The sequence below is a fragment of the Muntiacus reevesi genome, chromosome 21, assembly GCF_963930625.1.
Source record: "Muntiacus reevesi chromosome 21, mMunRee1.1, whole genome shotgun sequence".
In the NCBI taxonomy this organism is placed as follows: Eukaryota; Metazoa; Chordata; class Mammalia; order Artiodactyla; family Cervidae; genus Muntiacus; species Muntiacus reevesi.
In genome coordinates, this window is record NC_089269.1 from 47,639,454 (window position 1) to 47,664,080 (window position 24,627).

Here is a 24,627-nt window from a genome sequence, read left to right on the forward strand (position 1 = left end):
TTACTCTCTTTACAACTAAACTGCTTTATTCCCGCATCCCAAATGTCAGTTTGAAATTATCTTAATTATTTTTTATTTTTATATTCTTCACCTACTAGAATGTAAACACTGTGAGAGTAGGAAATGTTTCTATAATTTTTCTACATTGTCTTCAGTGTCTAAGATGAGACTCTTTCAAAACTACTCAAAATTATTTATCAACTAAGTGATTGAAATCAATTTCAACATCAATATATACAAGCTAATACATGTGCATTTCCATTAAAAGAAGATGGTATGATAGAATGTTTTGACTTTTACATGCATTCTTTCTTCCTTTAGTCTCATGTGTTTGACACCTATCTCTGCTTCTTTTTCTCATATATGCTGGGAAATTTCCATTCCTTTCCATTATTCCTTTAAGTACTCAAGCCACCTCTTCTCTATTTTGGAATTTGCTTTAACTTCCTGAATAAAATATCATTCCTTCTCCTCTTTCACCTCCCGCTCCATCCCAGACACAGAGAGATTTGAAAAGCACAGTCCTGAAATACTGAGATCTGTGCTTATATATATGAGCGCCTAAGTATGTGAAAAACAAGAAATAGGTGGAAAAGGCATTATTTCTGATGCAGGTATAAAAAGAAATGCTTATACCAAGAAGGACTTCAAAGTTCAACTTCACGTTTGCTCAGTATTCAGCAGAGGCCATAATACCTCAAAACAAAAATGATGCAAATACACAGAGATTTGTTAGAAACAATGAACCATTTTTATTGATAAGGGATTTCCCCAATAGTAGGGTACTAGGATCATCACTACAGAGAGTCCGAGATTAAGGGAGTAAAGATTAACATTTGGAAAAAAGACAGATGATATCACCATAGAGCTTCAGGCCTCAAAGTTGCCAATCTAGAAATGGGTACTCAGAGGCTCAAGCTCTGTCTTGCAGGTAATTTCCTGCATATAGAAATCATGACTTTTCAATCCTTGAATCAGCATTATCTTAGATGTGTGGCTTCAGACATAAATGATGTTTTAGCTGGTGATGTTCTAGCAGCAAGAAGAATAGCATCTCCTGTAGCAGACTGGCCCGTAACTGTGGTAGCCAGAGCCATATCCACAGCCACATCTGGTTCCATAACCACAGCCATAATGGGAGTTGTATCCACAGCCATAATAGGGACTAAATCCACAGCCATATCCTGAACCATATCCACAGCCAGTCCCATATCCACAGCCATATCTGGTTCCATATCCACAGCCATAGTAGGGGCTGAATCCACAGCTATAGCTGTTTCCACAGCCATAGCCACAGGAGTTGCCGTAGTAGTTACAACACATGTTGTCAAGGGAAAAGGATTCAGGTGGACTGCAAGAGGATGTTTCTGAAGTGTGTGTGTCTTCTCCTTCCCGTGGACCTTTATATACTGTCAGTAATTGGCAGACCATACCATTCATTCCCTGACATAGGCAACAAGTATGTAAGGTACCACTATGTGCCGGTCACTTTTGGCAATCGATAATTTGCCTAAAGTAGCTAGTTATTTTGGGGATATTTAAAGAGCATCATTTTAATTTGCTCTGCCAGAGAATTTTTCAGTAGAATCATGTGTCTCTAAACAGATACTCATTTTCAAAATTTCCTATCATTTAATATATATCTTATATTAAAAATGTGAGAAGCAATGTAGAAAAACTTTGCCCCTTTTCTCTCTCTTCTTTCTTAAATCATTTGCCTCTGCCATAAGAAAAGACTACTCCTGCCTCCTTTCTTGAATATTTGCAAACTCATTTTTAGAAGCCAAAGATGCTGATGATTCTCCAGGGCACAAGAAGCCCCCAACAAGAGAAAGTCTTGTCCAAACTGTCAACATTGTTAAGAATAGAAACCTTGTTTTATAGCTACATATTTATAAATGTTTCTCTATCTGTAGATGCCTAAATCCAAACATATCCTGTCTTCGCAGTCTAAACAACATTGGGTCTTTCCATCATCAATCATGTAGTCAAATTTTTTTTGTTATTGACTTTTTTTGCATATCTTACTTGTACAGATTTTACTTTCATACCACCATTCTCAGAATCAGGTAGGTTCCAAATTTTTACTTTTTGTTTTTATATTCAGCTATATTTGATTTTCAATATTGTGTTAGTTTCAAGTGTAGAGCATAATGATTCAGTAGTTTTGAAGATTATACTCCATTAAAAATTATTGCACCATAATAAATAATTCACCATGCTATATAGTATATCCTTATTGCTCATCTTCTTTATAAACAGTAGTTTGCATCTGCTAATCCAGTGGCACTAATTGGTCCCTCCCTTTTGTTATCTCCTTTGGTAACCAAAAGATTGTCTTCTATATCTTTCTGTCTTGCATACAAATTCATTTTATAATTTTTAGAGTCTTCATATAACTGAGTTAATACAGTATTTGTCTTCCTCTTTCTGACTTATTCCTCTGCCCGAACTTCTTTCACTAAGCATAATATTCTCTAGATTCATCCTGCAAATGGTAGTATCTCATTTTTATGTCTGAGCAATATTCCACTGTATGTATATGTACATTGTATCTTCTTAATTGATTCATATGTAGAGGGAAGTTTGAGTTGTTTCCCCATGTGAGATATTGTAACACTATTGCTATGAACTCTGGAGCATATGTATCTTTTCAAATTAGTGTTTTCACTTTTTTTGAATACGTACCCAGGAGTAGAATTGCTGGATCATATTTTAGGTTTCCATGGAACCTCCATACTGATTTCCATAGTGGTTACACCAATAATTTACATTCCCCAAGAGTGTTCAAGTGGTTCCTTTTCCCATATTCTCTAAAACTTTTGATATCTGTTGATTGTTTTGTTGATGGCTGGAGAAGACAATGGCAACCCACTCCAGTACTCTTGCCTGGAAAATCCCATGGACAGAGGAGCCTGGTAGGCTGCAGTCCATGGGATCGTGAAGAGTCGGACATGACTGAGTGACTTCACTTTCACTTTTCACTTTCATGCATTGGAGAAGGAAATGGCAACCCACTCCAGTGTTCTTGCCTGGAGAATCCAGAGCCTGTGGAGCCTGGTGGGCTGCCGTCTATGGGGTCACACAGAGTCGGACACGACTGAAGCAACTTAGCAGCAGCAGCAGCAACATTCTGACAGATGTGAGTTGATATTGCATTATTGTTTTAATTTGCATTTTTCTGATAATAGGTAATATTGAGGATCTATCTTGTCCTGTTAGCCATCTGTGTGTCTGCTTTGGAAAATAGCTATTCAGGTCTTCTGCCCATCTTTTGATTGGATCTTTCAACTTTTCTATTTTCAGCTGTTTATACAATTTGAATATTAACATCTTGTCAGTAACATCATTTGCAAATATTTTCTCCCATTCTGCAGAGAATGGGTACCTTATCAACTGCTTCTTTTGCTAAGCAAAAGCTTCTGAGTATAATTATGTCCCATGTGTTTACTTTTGCTTTCATTGATTTTGCCTTAGGAGACAGATCAGAAAAAAAAAGTGATAAAATTTATGTCAAAGAAGGTTCTGTTCATGTTTTCTAACAGCTTTTATTTTCAGGTCTTACATTCACATCTTTAACCCATTTTGAGTTTACTTTTTGTATGGGGTGAGGGGATGTTCCAATCTCAATGATTTACATGTTTTCCCAGCATCACTTGTTCAAGAGATTGTCTTCTCACCACAGTATACACTTGCTTCTTTTGTCATAAATTAATGGATCACTGGTGTGGAGGTTTATTTCTGACTCTGTCTTCTGCTCCGTTGATCTATGTGTCTTTTTATGCCAATACTGTGCTATTCTGGTTACTGTAGTTTTACAATATAGTCAGTTTGGGAGAGTTATATCTCCAGCATTATCATTTTTATCTGAAGAGTGCTTTGCCAATTAGTGGCCTTTTGTTGTTCTAGTTTTAAGATTATTTTTCTATGAATTTTAGAACTATTTAAGGATTATTCTAGTTCTGTAAATTGTAGGATTTTTTTTTATCTAGTTCTGTGAAAAATATCATGGGTATTTTGATAAAAATTGCATTAAATCTGTAGATTTCTTTGGATATTATGACAATTCTAAAAATACTAACTTTTCCAATACAAGGGAATGGAATATCTTTCCATTTTTGCATATAATTTTCAATTTTCTTTATCAAAGTTTTATGGTTTTCAGAATATAGTTCTTTTGCCTCCTTAAGTTGATTCTTAGGTATCATTTGTAGAACCAATTAAATAGGAATTTTTTTCTGCTTTTTCTTCCTAATATTTCATAGTTAGTGTATAGAGATTAACTTATTAGTTCTAATAGGCTTTCAGTGGACTTTAGAGTTCTCTATACAAAGTACATCATCTGCAAATAGTGATAGTGTTACCTCTTTCTTTCCAATACATTTTATTTCTTCTTGTCTGCTGCAGCTAGAATGTCCAATTCTACCTTAAATAGAAGTGGTGAGAGTGAGCATCCTTGTCTTATTCCTGAATTTAGTAGGAAAGATTTCACCTTTTCAACAATGAGTATTTTGTTGGCTATGGATTTCATAAACAGTCTTTATTATATTTAGATATATTTCCCTTAAACCACTTTGATGAGAGTTTTTAGCTTGAATGGATGTTGATTTTTTTTAAACTATTTTTATGCATTTATTGAAGTGACCATGTATTTTTTGTCTTTCTTTTTGCTAACATAGGTGTATCACATTGATTGATTTGCATATGTTAAACTGTCTTTGTGACCCTGGATTAAATCCAACTTGATCAAGGTAAATGACACTTCTTTGTATTTTTTAATTTAGTTTGCTAACATTTTTTTGAGGTTCTTTTTTTTTTTTTTTCTTTTTTTTTCTTTTTTGGTAGTGTCTTTCTCTAGTTTGGTAGCAAGGTAATGGTGGTCTAGTATTGGAATAAATTAGGGAATTTTCCCTCATCTTCAGTTAGTTGCAGTAGTTTGAGAAGGATAAATATAAGTTCTTTTCTATATGTTTGGTAGAATTTCCCTTTTCTGGAAATTTTTTAAATTACTGCTTTAATTTCACTTCTAGTGATCAGTCTGTTGAAATTATCTGTTTCTTCTTAACTCAGTCATGGTATGCTCTGTATTTCTAGAAATTTGTGTTTCTTCCAGGTTATCCAATTTGTTAGTATATAACTGTTCACAGTATTCTCTTATGATTTTTCATATGTCTGTGGTATCTCCTAGCCCTAGGGATTATAAGGTAGAAAACAAATATACCATAAGGAGGAAATCTATGAAGTGAAGTGAAGTGAAAATTATTCAGTCGTGTCTGACTCTTTGTGACCCCTTAGACTGTAGCCTGCCATGCTCCTCTGTCCGTGGAATTCTCCAGGCAAGAATACTGGAGTGCATAGCCATTCCATTCTCCAGGGGATCTTCCCAACCCAGCGACCAAACCCAGGTCTTTTATGTCTCCTGAATTGCATGCAAATTCTTCATCTTCTGAGCCACCAGGGAAGTCCATTCACAGTCCCAACCATGGGAATCTTTAGGACATAGTTCACATGGGTGTTTAAAACGTACCGTTTAATAAGCCTTTGATCTTGACTTAAATGTCTTACTGCAAGATGATACTTAATTCAAGTGATCAAAATAGACATAGTCCTAGAAACAAAATATTTTTCTACTATGGACTAATCTTTTTACTCCTGTGGAGTTTCAAAAGTATTGATATCAAATTTTTGCATAAACATGTTCCCAAAACATATGCTTTAAAAATATAACATAAAGTTATTGTTTAATTGCTGAACATGAAAATATGCATGATTCCATGCCCATTATGTTGACATAATGTTGACACTGTATTTTGGGTAATAAACTACTATACAAAATGGCTCGCTCAGAGTGCAAAATGGCAAATAGGAAGATAATTTATATTCTGAGGGGTTTTCCTTCCTCATCATAAAAGCGTTTTAAATTAGGGCGTACATGTGTGTATGCCATAGAATGGCTTCTTTTATGTTACATAGCTATTACACTAAATTCAGACTAAATCAGGGCTACAGTACAAACAATATGGGTATTTTAAAGCTATTACTAGACAAGAATTTAAAACTGTGGAATAAGAAAAATGAGATTTTACACATTTAATTTTTATTGGCGTATAGTTGATTTACAATGTTGTGCTAGTTTCTGCTACACAGCACAGTGAATCAGCTATATGTATGCCTGTATCTACTCCTTTGTTAGATTCTGTTCCTGTGTAGGTCATCACAGAACATTGGGTAGAGTTCCCTGTGCCATACAGTAGATTTTTATTAGCTGTCTATTCTATATATTGTAGTGTGAATATGTCATTCTCAACCTCCCAGCTTATCCTCCTCTGTCCTCCCTTCCCCCACACCCACTCCTTGGTAACCGTGCTTGTTCTACTTCTGTGACTCCATTTCTGTTTTATAAATAGAGTCATTTGTACTATTACTTTTAGATTCTATAGAAGTCTAAAGAAAGCAGTATCATATATTTCTTTTTCTCTGTCTGACTTACTTCACTCAGTATAAGAATTTCTAGGTCCACCTTGTCACTGCAAAAGAAAACAACAAAATTATTTAAAATTAAAATTTGTGTTTGGATTCTAAAAAGTGCATACTTCAGTAACATGGATTAAATGATAATCAGAAAAATAAATATATATAGCCAAGATGGGGGAAAAAAAGGAAAGTGAGATAAAGGGAATAGCATTTATTGAGCAAAATTCCTGACCACAACACTAAATAGGTATAAAATATAAGGAAAACAACTATGTAAAAATAGTTAGGCCTCATTTTAGAAAGAAGAAATTTGTATTCAGACAGTTTAAGCATATAATCAAATGTCTTGTAGAGTATATGTGGCTCTCCAATGTTTGAATATATGTTTGATTTGATTCACCCATTTTTATGGAAGAATATAGAGTCCACATTATGTATCAGGGACTATCCTCAGAGCTGGTTATGCAAGGATGCACAGAATGGGAGTTGTCTTTACTGTTTTAAACCAGAATCCAGAGATCTGAATGGAAAGGTGTTAGAAATAATGCAATGAAGATAAAAGAGCTTTTCAATAATCCAGGGATACTGTGACCAGAGAGTGTGTGTTGGCTGTGTCATTGAAAAGTAAAGTGTCTATACCAGAGAATTTGTCAAGTAGAATTTATAGTTTTGCATTTCAAGGCAGACAGAAAAGGTAAGAAACTGAAGGATAAGAAAAATGGAATGGGAATATATGTTCTTTATGTTTACGGTTAGGGATGAAACATAGCAGAGTGTTAAGATTAGGCCAGTGACCAATATCAGAAAAATCAGTAGAGTGATTTCTCAACTGAAGGAAAAATGTCTGATAATGAAACTTCTCAAAAATTGAAGTTGGCAGCCTTGTGAAAATCCCTGTTAAAGGCACTCAATTAAGTACTCGATCACTACTCCTTTGTGGTTGAAATTCGAGTATATCCAGTGGAAAGAATGATCTTGACTTTATACTCCCTTCCAACTCAGATTTCATGGTTATTACAGTGAAAAATAATCTAAATTTTGGAGTCTGCCAGATTCTGAAAAAAATTGATTTAAATAAAACATAAAAACTAAGATAAGTGGGGGGAAAAAAAAACAAACCCTACCCCAGCAAAGAAAGCAACATGTTTTCTTTGGACTGAATGGTCATGAAAGTTTGAATGTTTGGTATGAAGTTATGTTTCAGTTAGTGAGGCAAGACCTAATTTTAATAAATTTTGACAAGTGCTTTGACATGTGTCTGCACATAAGAGCCAAGAGGTGCTGGTGGTGGCGGCTTAGTTGCTAGGTCATGTCAGACTCTTTGAACCCCATGGACTCTATAGCCCACCAGGATCCTCTGTCCTTGGGATTTCCCAGGCAAGGAAACTGGAGGGGGCTGCCATTTCCTCCTCCAGGGGTGCTTCCAGAAACCGGAATTGAACCCACATCTCCTTCATTGCAGGCAGAATCTTTCCTGAGCCACCAGAGAAGCCCCAGAAGCCAAGAGGAGGATGATTCAGTTCAGACAATAACATGGAGGAAAGGCATCTCACAGGAGCTGATTACAGAACTGAGTTTTGATGTACAAACAGATTTTTTTTTAAGCTGGGAAATTTGGTGGCAAGAAAAATATTAATAGCAGAATAAAAGATACTCATTTTCCTCTTTTACATGTCAAAAAGGTAAGTGTGTTATAGAGGATTATTTAGAAGACATATTTCAAAGTATATTAGGAGACATATTATATATCAAAGTCACAATGAACATTTTTGTAGAAGGTTGAGAACTTCTGATTAATCTACATATAAATAAGGATAAAATTGAGTTTTGTGGTACTTGATGTCATGAGTGTATTAGGAGCTGAAGAAGGTATCTTCTTTTGCTGTAGGTATCTTCAAACCAACCCTATTCGCCATCAGCTTATGAACTAAAGATGTAAGGAACAGTAGTGATAGAAGAAGGAAAGGATGATTGAATGAGGAGAATGGACTGACATCTCATAACACAACATTCTGATAATGCTGTATGTGAAAAACTTAGTTTCTGACTCTTCAGCCAAATAAAGTTGGTTAAATTGTTAAAGTCTCTTCAATGGTGATATTCAGGTAGCTACAAAAAAGAGAGAGAAAAAGAGGGCTGCCCCACTTGAACAGGACCTTCCATTGCTTGGTGCATGGAAGAAGAAAATATAAGAAAAAACACATACAGTATACTGTCTCCACAACTGTAAGTATTCACTCTTCCAGGGAATGGACTTCATTTTGAATTATCAGATACTGATCAGATTCTTAGGATTTGAGGAGAGCTGGACAAGGCAGGAGTAAGGAGTGCAGAAAAGTAGGAGAAAACGGACAGGAAGTTGCAATGATTCAGGAAAGGAGACAGGAATATTCCTTTTCCTGTGGTCAGAAGCAGGTATTTTGGAAAAATGAGAGAGAAAAGGAAGCAAAATTGTCTGACATTCCCCAACAAGCTTGTCTTATAAGATGTGTTAAATGATGTGAGGTTTTGAAAATGACCAGCTTTGGGTCACATGATTCTACTAAGACAGTTTGTCAACAGAACAAATTAAAGTGAAGCTCTTAAAAAAAACCAGGAGTCTCCAAAATAAGGAGCTATTTTAAGCAAACATTATTGACTGTCAGTGGCAACGTGACTGGCTCATAATGTTGCTTCCATATTTGTTGTCTATGTCAGGGAATGAATGGTATGTTCTGCCAATTACTGACAGTATATAAAGGTCCAAGGGAAGGAGAAGACACACACACTTCAGAAACATCCTCTTGCAGTCCACCTGAATCCTCTTCCCTTGACAACATGTGTTATAACTACTACGGCAACTCCTGTGGCTATGGCTGTGGAAACAGCTATAGCTGTGGATTCAGCCCCTATTATGGCTACGGATATGGAGCTAGATATGGCTGTGGATATGGCTCAGGATACGGCTGTGGCTATGGAACAGGATATGGCTGTGGATTTAGCCCCTATTATGGCTGTGGTTATGGAACCAGATATGGCTGTGGATATGGCTCTGGCTATAGCAGCTACTGGCCAGTTTGCTACAGGAGATATTCTTCTTGCTGCTAGAACATCACCATCTTAGCCTAGTTTGCTTCTGAAATGAGGAATCTAAAGATAATACTGCTTCGAGGATCTGTACCCATGATTTGCACTTGCAAGAAATTACATGCTTGACAGAGGCTTTGACCTCCAACTACCCATTTTTCGATTGACATCCTTGAGGTCTGAAGTTCAATGGTGATATCATCTGACACTTCCAAATGTTAGCCTTTACTCCCTTAATCTCTGAGTCTCTGTTATGACTGTGTTAATGACCCTAACATTCTATAGCATGGATAACTCCTTATTCTCAATAAAAATGGTTCATTGCTTCTAACAAATCTCTGTGAATTAGTCTTTTCTAAGGTGTTATGGCCTCTTTTGAAGACTGGGCTAACAGGGTGCTTGAACCTTGAGTTCTTTGATGTGATCCAAGCATTTTTTTCTTGTATTTGCATCAAAAATAATACCTTCTCCTACTATTTCTTGTATCTCACATGCTCAGGCACTCACATACCCAGGCACAAATCTCACAGTATTTCAGAACCGAGCTTTGCAAATCTCACTGTGTTGAGAATGGAGCTGGGTGAGCAAGTGGAGGCGGAATGACACATTCAAGTGGTCATGACAAAGCCCAGGTAGAGGAGAGACGACCTGACTTCCTGACGGAGTAATGAGATAGAAGAGAGACTTTCCAGATGTAACGAGAAGAGCAGGGTTGGGTGTTAGGCACTTGAGAATAAAGAACTAAGGAATGGCTAAGGTAGAATAAAAATATTCTATGATATCATTTTCCTTTGATGGAATTGCTAATTAATTTTTTAAATTTATCTTTAATTAAAGGATAATTTCTTTGTAATTCTGTGTTGATTTCTGCCATACAGCAATGCAAATTAGTCATAACTATATGTTTATCCCCTTCCTCTTCAGTCTCCCACTCACCCACCCCTATCCCATCCATCTAGGTAGTCACAGAGCTCCAGCTGGGCTCCCTATGTTATATAGCAGCCTCCCAGTAGCTATCTGTTTTACACATGATAATGCATATAAGTTAATGCTACTTTCTCAATTAGTCCCATCCTCTCCTTAACCCACTGTCCACAAGTCAATTCTCTATGTCTGTGTCACCACTCCTCCCCTGAAAAATAGACTCATCAATATCATCTTCTAGATTCTATATATGCATTAATATATATCTGATTTTATCTTTTGGACTTACTTTACTCTGTGTAACAAACATTAAGTTCATCCACCTCACTACAAATTACACAAACCCATTTCTTTTATGGCTGAGTAATATTCTATTGTATATATGTACCATAAATTCTTTATCCATTCATCTGTGAATAGACATTTAGGTTGCTTCCATGTCCTGTCTATTATAAATAGTGTAGCAATGAACACTGGAGTACGCATGCATTTTTGAATTGTTATTTTCTCAGGGTATAAATCCAGTACTGAAATTTCTGGGTCATTTGGTAGTTTTATTCCCAGTTTTAGAAGGAATCTTAATATTGTTCTCCAAGCGAAGTGCTGGGCTGGATTAAGCACAAGCTGGAGTCAAGATTGTTGGGAGAAATATCAATAACCTCAGAAATGCAGATGACACCATCCTTATGGAAGAAAGTGAAGAACTAAAGAGCCTCCTAATGAAAGTGAAAGAAGAGAGTTAAAAAGTTGACTTAAAACTCAACATTCAGAAAATGAAGATCATGGCATCTGGTCCCATACTTCATGGCAAATAGATGAAGAAACCATGGAAACAGCTAGAGACTTTATTGTGGGGGCATCAAAATCACTGCAGATAGTGACTGCAGGCATGAAATTAAAAGACACTTGCTCCTTGGAAGAAAAGCTATGACCAACCTAGACAACATTACTTTGCCAACAAAAGTCTATCTAGTCAAAGCTATGGCTCTTCCAGTAGTCATGTATGAATGTGAGAGTCGGACTATAAAGAAATATGAATGCTGAAGAACTGATGCTTTAGACCGGTGGTGTTGGAGAAGATTCTTGAGAGTCCTTTGGACTGCAGGGAGATCAGACCAGTCCATCCTAAAGGAGATCGATCCTGAATATTCATTGGAAGGACTGATGCTGAAGTTGAAACTCTGCTATTTTGGCCACCTGATGCAAAGAACTGACTCATTTGAAAAGACCCTGATGCTGGGAAAGATTGAAAGCAGGAGGAGAAGGGGACAACAGAGGTTGAGAAGGTTGGATGGCATCACCAACTCAATGGACATGAGTTTGAGCAAGCTCTGGGAGTTGGTGATGGACAGGGAGGCCTGGCGTGCTGCAGTCCATGAAGTTGCAAAGAGTCAGACACGACTGAGTGACTGGACTGAACAGATAATGACAGTATTGAATATTTTGCATATATTGACCTTTAGGAGATTGGTTTCAGTCACTTAATTGACAGATAGCTTTGTGTAGCTTTGAGAGGGTTTTATCTTAGTGAAGACAAAGTGGGAAAATTATAGACAACTTTACTGCTCTCATAGGTTTTACAATCTAGCACTTGAAGCTAAAAAAAAAAGATCAGTAAAAATATTAAGATGATTTCAGACTGACAGTTGGGGTAGGGAACTAAAACTGCTGAATAGAAAAAGAGTAAGGATTGAAGTATTACAGAGACAGTTGAGGGAGGCATTTTGAACTTGTGAAAAATGAGCTGATATCAATTGCAAAAGAAGATTTAAAAGGACAGTAGCAAGTGTAAAAAAGGAAGAGAAATGCTCTAAGTTTTGGAAGAATATGATTTATTAGACACATATGAGATAATTTATATATCCAGGAAGAGTATTTACATTTTAACTTTTAACATACCTTAAAAACCTGAAATGTTGCGACTCCAGTAAAGAACACTTGAGACACACAGCTTTGGAAAAGTTAGAAACTGATGACAATCTATCCAAATACCTTATACTGACACAGCAATGTTTGACTTAATCTATCCCTTTTTATTGGAGAAATATTGATTGAGTGCATATTATGTGCCAGATACTCTTCTCAGAGCAGGATATTCAGTGATACAAAGAATATATATTTTTGTTGTTGTTATGGATCAATATCCAGAGGTTTGAATGGAAATCTATTAGAAGTAATGCAATAAATAGAAGACTTCTCAATAATCCTGGGGGATTGTGATGATAAAGTGTGTGCTGACAGCAGTATTGCAAAGTAAAGTATCTATACTAGAGAATTTATGAAGCAGAATTCATAGATTTGTATGTCAAGGAAGACATAAAAGGAAAGAAACTATAGAATGGTAAAAATTGGAATGGAAATATATTTTCTTTATGCCTATTCTTAGGGATTAAACATAGTAGAATCATCAGATTAGAACAGTGACCAATATCAGGAAAAAATAGGTAGAATGATTTCTTAACTGAAGTAAAGCTGTCTAATAGTTAATGTTCTCAGAAAATGAAATCAGCAGCTTGGTGAAAATTCCTGTTGAAGATATTCCAGTCTATAAAATACTTGATTATGACTAATTTTTTGTTGTTACAATGTGAGTGTCCAGCATAAAGAATCACCTTTCAGATTTTATATTCCATTCAATTTGGATTTCATAGTGTTCACCATAAAAAATCAGTTGAAGTTTGATAAGAAATGAAATAGGAAAAAAATACAATACCACAGATATACAAAAAATCATAAGAGAATGCTGTGAACAGTTATAAACTAACAAATTGGATAACCTAGAAGAAATACAAATTTCTAGAAAAACAGAGCATACCATGACTAAGTTAAGAAGAAACAGATAATTTGAACAGACTGATCACTAGAAGTGAAATTAAAGCAACAATTCAAAAAATTTCCAGAAAAGGGGAATTGTACCAAACATATAGAAAAGAATTTACATTTATCATTCACAAGTTATTCCAACTAATTGAGATGAGGGAACATTCCCTAATTTATTCCAATACTAGACCACCATTACCTTGTTACCAAAACTAGAGAAAGACACTACCAAAAAAGAAAAAAAAAAAAAAAACTCAACAAAATGTTAGCAAACTAAATTAAAAAATACAAAGAAGTGTCATTTACCGTGATCAAGTTGGATTTAATCCAGGGTCAAAAAGACAGTTTAACATATGCAAATCAATCAATGTGATACACCCATGTTAACAAAAAGAAAGACAAAAAATACATGCTCACTTCAATAAATGAGTAAAAATAGTTTAAAAAAATCAGCATCCATTCAGGCTAAAAACTCTCATCAAAGTGGTTTTAGGGGGAAAATATCTGAATATAATAAAGGCTGTTTATGACAAATCCATAGCCAACATAATACTCATTGGTGAAAAGATGAAATCTCCCCTACTAAATTCAGGAATAAGACAAGGATGCTCACTCTCACCACTTCCATTTAAAGTAGAATTGGACATTTTCGTTGTAGCAGACGGAAGAAATACAACATATTGGAAAGAAAGAGGTAAACACTATCACTACTTGCAGATGATGTACTTTGTATAGAGAACTCTAAAGTCTTCACTGAAAACCTATTAGAACTAATAAGTTAATTCAGTAGATTGTATGTTACAAGATTAGTATAAAGAAACCTGTTGTGTTTCTATACACTAATTATGAAATATTAGGAAGAGAAAGTTTTAAAAAATCCATTTAATTGGTTTTACAAATAAGTCAGACAGAGGAAGACAAATATTGCATTATTTCACTTACATGAAAACTCTAAAAATTGTGAAATGAAAGCACATGCAAGACGGAAGAGATCCAAAGATATAGAAAACCATCTTTTTGGTTACCAGAGGGGAGAGAGAAGGGGAGGGACCAATTAGTGCCACTGGATTAACAGATGCAAACTATTGTTTATAAAGCAAATGAGCAATAAAGATATATTATATAGCATGGTGAATTATTTATTATGTTGTAATAATATTTAATGGAAGATAATCTTCAAAAACATTGAATGATTATGCTCTACACCCAAAACTAACACAATATTGTAAATCAACTACAGTTGAATAAAAAAAGAAAACTTTGAAATTTGGAGCCTTCCTGATTCTGAAACTGGTGAATGAAAGTAAAATCTAAACAAGTAAGATATGCAAAAAAAAAGTCCACAAACAAAAAAATTTTGTCAATGTGTCTGATGATGGAAAGGTCCAGTGTTTACTTAGAGTGAGAAGACTGGATATGTTTGGATTTAGGAATCTATAGATAGAGAAACATTTACAAATATGTAGCTACAAACCAAGATTTCTTTTCTTAATACTATTGACAGTTTAGACAAGATTTTTTTCTTGTTGGGGGCTTCTTGTGCCCTGCATTTTCATTAGCATCTTAGGGCCAGTCTGCTACAGATGTTATTCTTCTTGCTACTAGAACATCACCACCTAAAGCATCATTTATGTCTGAAACCACACATCTAAGATAATGCTGATTCAAGGATTGTTCAATCATGATATATATATGCAAGAAATTAGGTGCAAGACAGAGCTTTGACCTTCGACTATACGTTTTTAGATTGGCAACTTTGAGGCCTGAATTTCCATGGAGGTTTCATCTGTCTTTTTTCCAAATGTTAACCTTTATCTCCCTTAATCTCTGACTCTCTGTTGTAAAGAACCCAATGCCCTACTGTTGGGGAAATCCCTTGTTATCAATAAAAATGGTTCATTGTTTCTAACAAATCTCTGTGTATTTGCTTGTGCATAATTTTTGTTTTGAGGTGTTATGGCCTCTGTTGAAAACTGGACAAATGTGAAGCTAAACTTTGAAGTCCTTCTTGATATAAGCATTTCTTTTATACCTGCATCAGAAATAATGCCTTTCCCACCTATTTCTTGTTTTTCACATACTTAGGCACTCACATATAGAAGCACAGATCTCAGTATTTCAGGACTGTGCTTTTCAAATCTCTCTGTGTCTGGGATGGAGCGGGAGGTGAAAGAAGAGAAGGAATGATACTTTATTCAGGAAGTTAAAGCAAATTCCAAAATAGAAAAGAGGTGGCTTGAGTACTTAAAGGAATAATGGAAAGGAAGGGAAATTTCCCAGCATATATGAGAAAAAGAAGCAGAGATAGGTGTCAAGTACATGAGACTAAAGAACTGAAGAATGCATGTAAAAGTCAAAGCATTCTATCATACCATCTGCTTTTGATGGAAATGCAAATGTATTTGTTTATATATATTGATGTTGAAATTGATTTCAATCACTTAGTTGATAAATAATTTTGAGTAGTTTTGAAAGGGTCTCAATCTTAGACACTGAAGACAAAGTAGAAAAATTATAGAAACATTTCCTTCTCTCACAGTGTTTGCATTCTAGTAGGTGAAGAATAAAAAAATTTTTAAATTAATATAATTTCATTTTTTTTCTTTTTTTTATTTTAGTGGTTTTTGCCATACATTGACATGAATCAGCCATGGATTTACATGTGTTCCCCATCCCAATCCCCCCTCCCAATTTCAAACTGACAGTTGGGATGGGAATAAAACAGTTTACTTGGAAAGAGAGTAAGGATTGAAGCATTAATAAGATATTTCAGAGAGGTATTTTGACCTTGTGATACCTCATGCCAATTGCAAAGAAAGATTTAAAAGGACAGTAGCAAATGTAAAGGGGGAAAAGAAATTCATGAAGTTTTGGAAGAATATGATTTAGTAAGCATGTATGAGATAGCTAACATATCCAGTAAAGATCTTCACAAACTAACTCTTAACATACCTTCAAAATCTGAAATGTGGTGACTCCCTTAGTCAAAGAGGGCTTCCTTGGTGACTCAGACAGGAAAGAATTTGCCTGCAGCACAGACCTGGGGTCAGTCCTTGGGTTGGGAAGATCCTCTGCAGAAGGCAATGACTATCCAACCCAATATTCCTGCCTGAAATATTCCACAGATAGAGGAGCCTGCGGGCTACAGTTCATGGGGTTGCAAAGAGCTGGACATAACTGGGCAACTAACACATTCATATTTTTACTAGCTAAAGAACACAAGACATTCAGCTCAGTGAAATGACAAAATGGTGATAATCAGTCCAAATATCAATTAGTTTACAAATTAGACACAAATATTTGAATACAATTTGACTTAATCTATCAAATTTTATTAGAGAAATATTAATTGAGCCCAACTTATGTGCAAGGTATTATAACCAGAGCTGGTTATTCCATGATGCACAGAATAGAGGTGGTTCTGCAGTCATCATTAGGTATGGGGAGGCTTGAATGAAAAAGTTTAGAAATAATGCAATAAAGATGGAAGACTTTTCAGTAAACCAGGGGAATTGTGGCCAGAAATTCTGCTTTGGCAGTGGCATTGAAAAGCAAAGTGTCTATTGTAGAGAACTTGTGAAGCATATCTTATAATTTCAAATCGTAAGGAGGATAGGAAAGGTAAGAAAACTGAAGCATAATGACAGTTGGAATGAGGATATATTTTCTTTATGCCTATCATTTGTGATTAAACATAGCAGAGTCATAAGATTATACAAGTGATCAATAGAAGAAAAAAAAAAAGGTTTAATGATTTCTCAACTGAAAGAAAAATGCTTAATATTGAAAATTCTCAGAAAATGCAATCAGAAACTTGATGAAAATTCCTTCTAAAGGCATTCAATAAAGTACTGGATTACCACTCATTCCACTGTTGTTGATATTTGAGTGTACAATAGATGTAATGGTTCTTATAGTAAAAAATAACAAGTATTGGAATCTGCTTGATTACAAAAGATAGTGTTACACCTAAGCAAGTGAGATAAACAAAAATAACACCTCCCTCACCAAATTTTAAATGGAACAATTGACAGTGCTAGTCAGTCAATTGGCACTATAAAATCTAATGAGATTTTGAATTTGTAGATCAGAGTGGGGAGAACTGATAGATTTGCAATATGCTAATATGTCTAATCTGTCTAATCTTTACTTAGATCTTCTTCAGTCTTTCTTAATAATTTTCTGTAGTAATAATTTTTAGTATAGAGGTTTATATATATTTTATAAAATATATTCCTAGGAATTTGGTGGTTTTTAATGATATTACAAGTAATAAATACTTTAAAATTTTTTATTTTGGTAAGTTCCTATGTTGCAAATAAACGAAAATTCAACTGTAAAAAATAAAATAAAATAGAACAAGCAAGAGAGTTCCAGAAAAACATCTACTTCTTCTTTATTGACTATACCAAAACCTTTGACTGTGTGGATTGCAATAAACTGTGGAAAATTTTTTAAGACATGGGAATACCAGATCACCTTGCCTGCCTCCAGAGAAACCTGTATGCAAGTCAAGAAGCAGCAGTAAGAACTGGGCATGGAACAATTAGCTGGTTCCAAATTGGGAAAGGAGTACATCAAGGCTGTATACTGTCTCCCTAATTATTTATCTTCTAAGCAGAGTACATTATGCAAAATGCCAGGCTGGATGAAGCACAAGCTGGAATCAAGATTAGTGGGAGAAATATCAATAAACTCAGATATGCAGATGACACCACCCTTATGGTAGAAAGTGAAGAGGAACTGAAGAGCCTCTTGATGAAAGTGAAAGAGGAGAATGAAGTGGCTGACTTAAAGCTCAACATTCAGAAAACTAAGATCATGGAATCCGGTACCATCAGTTCACGGCAAATAGAAGGGGAAACAGTGGAAACAGTGGCTGACTTTATTTCTGGGGGTTCCAAAATCACTGCAGATGGTGAGTGCAGCCATGAAATTAAAAGAAGCTTACTCCTCAAAAGGGCTTCCCTGGTGGCTCAGACGGTAAAGCGTCTGCCTGGAGTGCAGGAGACCTGGGTTCGATTCCTGGGTTGGGAAGATCCCCTGGAGAAGGAAATGGCAACCCACTCCAGTACTCTTGCCTAGAAAATTCCATGGACTGAGGAGCCTGAGGAGCCTGGTAGGCTACAGTCCATGGGGTCGCAAAGAGTCGGACATGACTGAGCGACATCACAGGTCACAGGTCACTCCTTGGAAGGAAAGTTATAACCAACCTAGACAGCATATTAAAAAACAGAGACATTACTTTGTCATCAAAGGTCCGTCTAGTCAAGGCTATGGTTTTCCCAGTGTTCATGTATGGGTGTGATACTTGGACTATAAAGAAAGCTGAGTGCAGAAGAATTGATGCTTTTGAACTGTGATGTTGGAGAAGATGCTTGAGAGTCCCTTGGACTGCAAGGAGATCCAACCAGTCCATCCTAAAGGAGATCAGTCCTGGGTGTTCACTGGAAGGACTGATGCTGAAGCTGAAACTCCATACTTTGGCCACCTGATAAGAAGAGCTGACTCATTTGAAAAGATCCTGATTCTGGGAAAGATTGAAGGCAAGAGGAGAAGGGGACAGCAGAGGATGAGACAGTTGGATGGCATCACTGACTCAATGGACATGAATTTGGGCAGGAGTTGTTAATGGACAGGGAGGCCTGGCTTGCTGCAGCCCACGGGGTTGCAAAGAGTCAGACAGAATTGAGTGACTGAACTGAACTGAACTGAACCAATATATGTTTTTATGTGTGAATCTCTCCTCTATCCATCCAATGGGCCTACTTCTCAGTGAATTCATAATTTTATGTAGGAGTAACATAGTAAGATTTTAAAAAGAAATGATGTAATTGTTTCTTCAGCCATGTGTTATGAACGTTATAAAATATGGAAGGTTATTAGTGTTGTGAGAGTCAGGAAAGAGTTCTGAGAAGATGAGGCACCTGACTTGAGGCTTGAGTAGGAACTGGCCAATCAGATAAGGGAGTGGGACAAGAAGTCTTTCTGTGCATTTGTTACCACCAGTGGAGGTGTGTAATAATTAATCAGACTTAAAGAGGAACTCTCAGGCTTTCCTTATTCTTTTAAGATTATTTAGAGCACAGCACATGCTACTTCCATAAGCAGGAGTGGGAGGGCTTGGCCAGCAGGACTATATGGCAGTGATCTCGCTAGCAGAAGACTACGAACACTTGGCTCTGACACTCAACTGCTGTGTGATTTCATGATAGTGACTTAATCACTCTGAGCCTCAGCTTCTTTCTCCCAACACTTGTTTGTCAAGTACCCACTCTATTTATTTTAAGAGGATGTAAAAATGAATTGAGATAATGTATATAAAGACATTTTACAACATGCAGTTGGGATGAAATGATTCAGTTCAGTTCAGATCAGTCACTCGATAGTTTCCGACTCTGCAACCCCATGAACCAGGCATCTTCCATGCCAGGTCTCCCTGTTTGCCACCAATTCCTGGAGCTTACCCAAACTCATGTCCATTGAGTCAGTGATGCCATCCAACCATCTCATCCTCTCCCATCCCCTTTCCTTCTGCCCTCAATTTTCCCAGCATCAGGGTCTTTTCAAATGAGTCAGCTCTTCTCATCACGTGGCCAAAGTGTTGGAGTTTCAGCTTCAGGGACTCTCAAGAGTCTTCTCCAACATCACAGTTCAAAAGCATCAATTCTTCTACACTCAGCTTTCTTTATAGTCCAACTCTCACATCCATACATGAACACTGGAAAAACCATAGCCTTGACTAGACAGACTTTTATTGGCAAAGTAATGTGTCTCCTTTTTAATATGCTGTCTAGGTTGTTCATAACTTTCCTTCCAAGGAAAGCATCTTTTAATTTCATGGCTACACTCACTATCTGCAGTGATTTTGGATTCCCAAAAAATAAAGTCAGCCACTGTTTCCACTGTTTCCCCATCTACTTGCCATGAAGTGATGAGACCAGATGTCATGATCTTAGTTTTCTGAATGTTGAGCTTTAAGCCAACTTTTTCACTCTCCTCTTTCACTTTCATCAAGAGGCTCTTTAGTTCCTCTTCACTTTCTGCCATATGGGTGGTGTCATCTGCATATCTGAGGTTATTAATATTTCTCCCAGCCATCTTGATTCCAGCTTGTGCTTCATCCAGCCCAGGGTTTCTCATGATGTACTCTGCATATAAGTTAAATAAGCAGGGTGACAATATACAGCCTTGATGTACTCCTTTTCCTATTTGGAACCAGTCTGCTGTTCCATGTCCAGTTCTAACTGTTGCTTTCTGACCTGCATACAGGTTTCTCAAAGGGTAGGGCAGGTGGCCTGGTATTCCCATTTCTTTCAGAATTTTCCACAGTTTATTGTAATTTCTTTCAGAAATTTCCACAGTCGATGGCTTTGGCATAGTCAATAAAGCAGAAATAGATGTTTTTCTGGAACTCTCTTGCTTTTTTGATGATCCAGCAGATGTTGGCAATTTCATCTCTGGTTCCTTTATCTTTTCTAAATCCAGCTTGAACATCTGGAAGTTCACGGTTTGCATATTGCTGAAACTTGGATTGGAGAATTTTGAGCATTACTTTACTAGCATGTGAGATGAGTGCAGTTGTGCAGTTGTTTGTGCATTCTTTGGCACTGCCTTTCTTTAAGATTGTCATGAAAACTGACCTTTTGCAGTTCTGTGGCCACTGCCGAGTTTTCCAAATTTGCTGGCATAGTGAGTGCAGCACCTTCTCAGCATCATGTTTCAGGATTTGAAATAGCTCAACTGGAATTCCATCACCTCCACTAGCTTTGTTTGTAGTGATGCTTTCTAAGGCCCACTTGACTTCACATTCCAAGGTGTGTGGCTGTAGGTGAGTGATCACATTATCATGATTATCTGGGTCGTGAAGATCTTTTTTGTATTCTTCCCACCTCTTCTTAATATCTTCTGCTTCTGTTAGCTCCATAACATTTCTATCCTTTATTGAGCCCAACTTGCATGAAATATTCCCTTAGTATCTCTAATTTTCTTGAAGAGATCTCTAGTCTTTCCCATTCTATTGTTTTCCTCTATTTCTTTGCACTGATCACTGAAGAAGGCTTTCTTATCTCTCCTTGCTATTCTTTGGAACTCTGCATTCAAATGGGTCTATCTTTCCTTTTCTCCTTTGCTTTTCACTTCTCTTCTTTTCACAGCTATTTGTAAGGCCTCCTCAGACAGCCATTTTACTTTTTTGCATCTCTTTTTCTTGGGGATGGTCTCCTGTACAATGTCACAAAATCTGTCCATAGTTCATCAGGCACTCTGTCCATCAGATCTAGTCCTTTAAATCTATGCCTCATGTTCACTGTATATTTGTAAGGGATTTGATTTATGTCATACCTTAATGGTTTAGTGGTTTTCCCCACTTTCTTCAACTGAAATTTGAATTTGTCAATAGAGGAATTCATGATCTGAGCCACAGTCAGCTCCCAGTTTTATTTTTGATGACTGTATAGAGCTTCTCCATCTTTGCCTGCAAAGAATATACATTCCTTAGTTCTTTATTCTCAAGTGCCTTACACCCAACTCTGCTCCCAATTTCTCATTGCTTCTGGGAAGTATCCTTCTATCCCATTACTCCATCAGGAAGTCAGGTCATCTCTCCTATACCTGAACTTTGTCATGGCCACCTGAATGTGTCATTCTGCCTCCACTTCGTTCTCGACATGATGAGATTTGCAAAGCTCGGTTCTGAAATACTGTGAGATTTGTGTCTGGGTATGTGAGTGCCTGAGCATGTGAAATACAATAGTTGGAGAAGGTATTATTTTTGGTGCAAATACGAGAAGAAACGCTTATATTTCATCAAAGAACTCAAGGTTCGAGCACTCTGTTAGCCCAGTCTTCGAAAGAGGCCATAGCACCTCAAGAAAGACTAATTCATAAGCAGTACACAGAGATTTGTTAGAAGCAATGAGCCATTTTTATTGAGAATAAGGGGTTATCCATGCTATAGAATGTTAGGGTCATTAACACAGTCATAACAGAGACTCAGAGATTAAGGGAGTAGAGGCTAACATTTGGAAGTGTCAGATGATATCACGATTGAACTTCAGACCTCAAGGACGTCAATTGAAAAATGGGTAGTCGGAGGCCAAAGCCTCTGTCAGAAATGCAATTTCTTGCAAGTGCAAATCATGGGTACAGATTCTCGAAGCAGTATTATCTTTAGATTCCTCATTTCAGAAGCAAACTAGGCTAAGATGGTGATGTTCTAGCAGCAAGCAGCATAGCATCTCCTGTAGCAAACTGGCCAGTAGCTGCTATAGCCAGAGCCATATCCACAGCCATATCTGGTTCCATAACCACAGCCACAATAGGGGCTAAATCCACAGCCATATCCTGTTCCATAGCCACAGCCGTATCCTGAGCCATATCCACAGCCATATCTAGCTCCATATCCACAGCCATAGTAGGGGCTGAATCCACAGCTATAGCTGTTTCCACAGCCATAGCCACAGGAGTTGCCGTAGTAGTTACAACACATGTTGTCAAGGGAAGAGGATTCAGGTGGACTGCAAGAGGATGTTTCTGAAGTGTGTGTCTTCTCCTTCCTGTGGACCTTTATATACTGTCAGTAATTGGCAGAGCATACCATTCATTCCCTGACATAGACAACAAATATGGAAGCAACATTATGAGCCAGTCACGTCGCCACTGACAGTCAATAATGTTTGCTTAAAATAGCTCATTATTTTGGAGACTCCTGTTTTTTTTAAGAGCTTCACTTTAATTTGTTCTGCTGACAAACTGTCTTAGTAGAATCGTGTGACCCAAAGCTGGTCATTTTCAAAACCTCACATCATTTAACATATCTTATAAGACAAGCTTGTTGGGGAATGTCAGACAATTTTGCTTCCTTTTCTCTCTCATTTTTCCAAAATACCTGCTTCTGACCACAGGAAAAGGAATATTCCTGTCTCCTTTCCTGAATCATTGCAACTTCCTGTCCATTTTCTCCTACCCTTTCTGCACTCCTTACCCCTGCCTTGTCCAGCTCTCCTCATATCCTAAGAATCTGATCAGTATCTGATAATTCAAAACAAAGTCCATTCCCTGGAAGAGGGAATACTTACAGTTGTGGAGACAGTATACTGTATGTGTTTTTTCTTATATTTTCTTCTTTCATGCACCAGGCAAAGGAAGGTCCTGTTCAAGTGGGGCAGTTCTCTTTTTCTCTCTTTCTTGTAGCTACCTGTGTATCACCATTGAGGAGACTTTAACAATTTAACCAACTTTGTTTGGCTGAAGAATCAGAAGACCACAGTTAGACCAGAAACTAATTTTTTCACATACAGCCTTATCAGAGTTTTGTGTTATGAGATGTTAGTTCATTCCCCTCACTCAATCCTTCTTGCCTCCTTCTATCACTACTGTTCCTTACACATTTAGTTCAAAGGCTTAAGTTATGTAGGTTCACTTTGATGCTTACAGCAAAAGCCCATCTTCACCTCCTAATACACTCATGACATCAAGTACCACAAAACTCAGTTTTATCCTTATTCATATGTACATTAATCAGAAGTTCTCAACCTCCTACAAAAATGTTCATTGTGACTTTGAAATATATGTCTCCTTTCTTCTAAATAATCCTCTCTAACACACTTACCTTTTTGACATGTAAAAGAGGAAAATGAGTATCATTTATTCTGCTATTAATATTTTTCTTGCCACCAAATTTCTCAACTTAAAAAATCTATTTGTAAATCAAAATCAGATCTGTATCAACACATGCCTTTCCTCCATGTTATTGTCTGAACTGGATCATCCTCCTCTAGGTTTCTGGGGCTTCTCTAGTGGCTCATGAAAGAATCTGCCTGCAATGTAAGAGATGTAGGTTCAATCCCTGGATCTGGAAAATGCCCTGGAGGAGGAAATGGCAACCCCCTTCAGTGTTCTTGCCTGGGAAATCCCAAGGACAGAGGATCCTGGTGGACTATACAGTCCATGGGGTTCAGAGTCTGACATGACCTAGCAACTAAGCCACCACCACTGCTCTTGGCTCCTATGTGCAGACACATGTCGGAGCACCTGTCAAAGTTTACTGAAACTAGGCCTTACCTCACTAATTGAAATGTAACTTCATACCAAACTTTCAAACTTTCATGACCAAACATTCAATCCAAAAAAAACCATGTTCCTTTTTTCTTGTTTGCTTATATTAGTTTCTAGATTTTATTTAATTCAACTTATTCAGCATCTGGCAGACTCCAAAATTTAGATTATTTTTCACTGTAATAGCCATGAAATCCGAGTTGGAAGGGAGTATATAATCAAGAAGATCATTTTGTCCACTGGATATACTCGAATTTCAACCACAAAGGAGTGAGTGGTGATCGA

At 36.8% G+C, this 24,627-nt stretch overlaps 2 protein-coding genes and 1 non-coding gene across 3 annotated transcripts; 1 reads left to right on the plus strand and 2 right to left on the minus strand.

Moving 5' to 3' along the window:
- Positions 1 to 1,032: 1,032 nt before the first annotated feature.
- Positions 1,033 to 1,323, minus strand: LOC136152354 (keratin-associated protein 21-1-like). The gene has a single exon (XM_065913639.1). The coding sequence runs from the start codon at positions 1,321 to 1,323 to the stop codon at positions 1,033 to 1,035; it is 291 nt and encodes a 96-aa protein (XP_065769711.1).
- A 16,926-nt stretch (positions 1,324 to 18,249) lies between these two features.
- Positions 18,250 to 18,321, plus strand: TRNAS-GGA (transfer RNA serine (anticodon GGA)). Its single transcript has one exon. It is a non-coding gene; the product is annotated as a tRNA-Ser (tRNA).
- Positions 18,322 to 22,501: 4,180 nt separating this feature from the next.
- LOC136152355 (keratin-associated protein 21-1-like) lies at positions 22,502 to 22,774 on the minus strand. Its single transcript, XM_065913640.1, has one exon. It carries the CDS (start codon positions 22,772 to 22,774, stop codon positions 22,502 to 22,504), a length of 273 nt encoding a protein of 90 aa, XP_065769712.1.
- Positions 22,775 to 24,627: the final 1,853 nt, after the last annotated feature.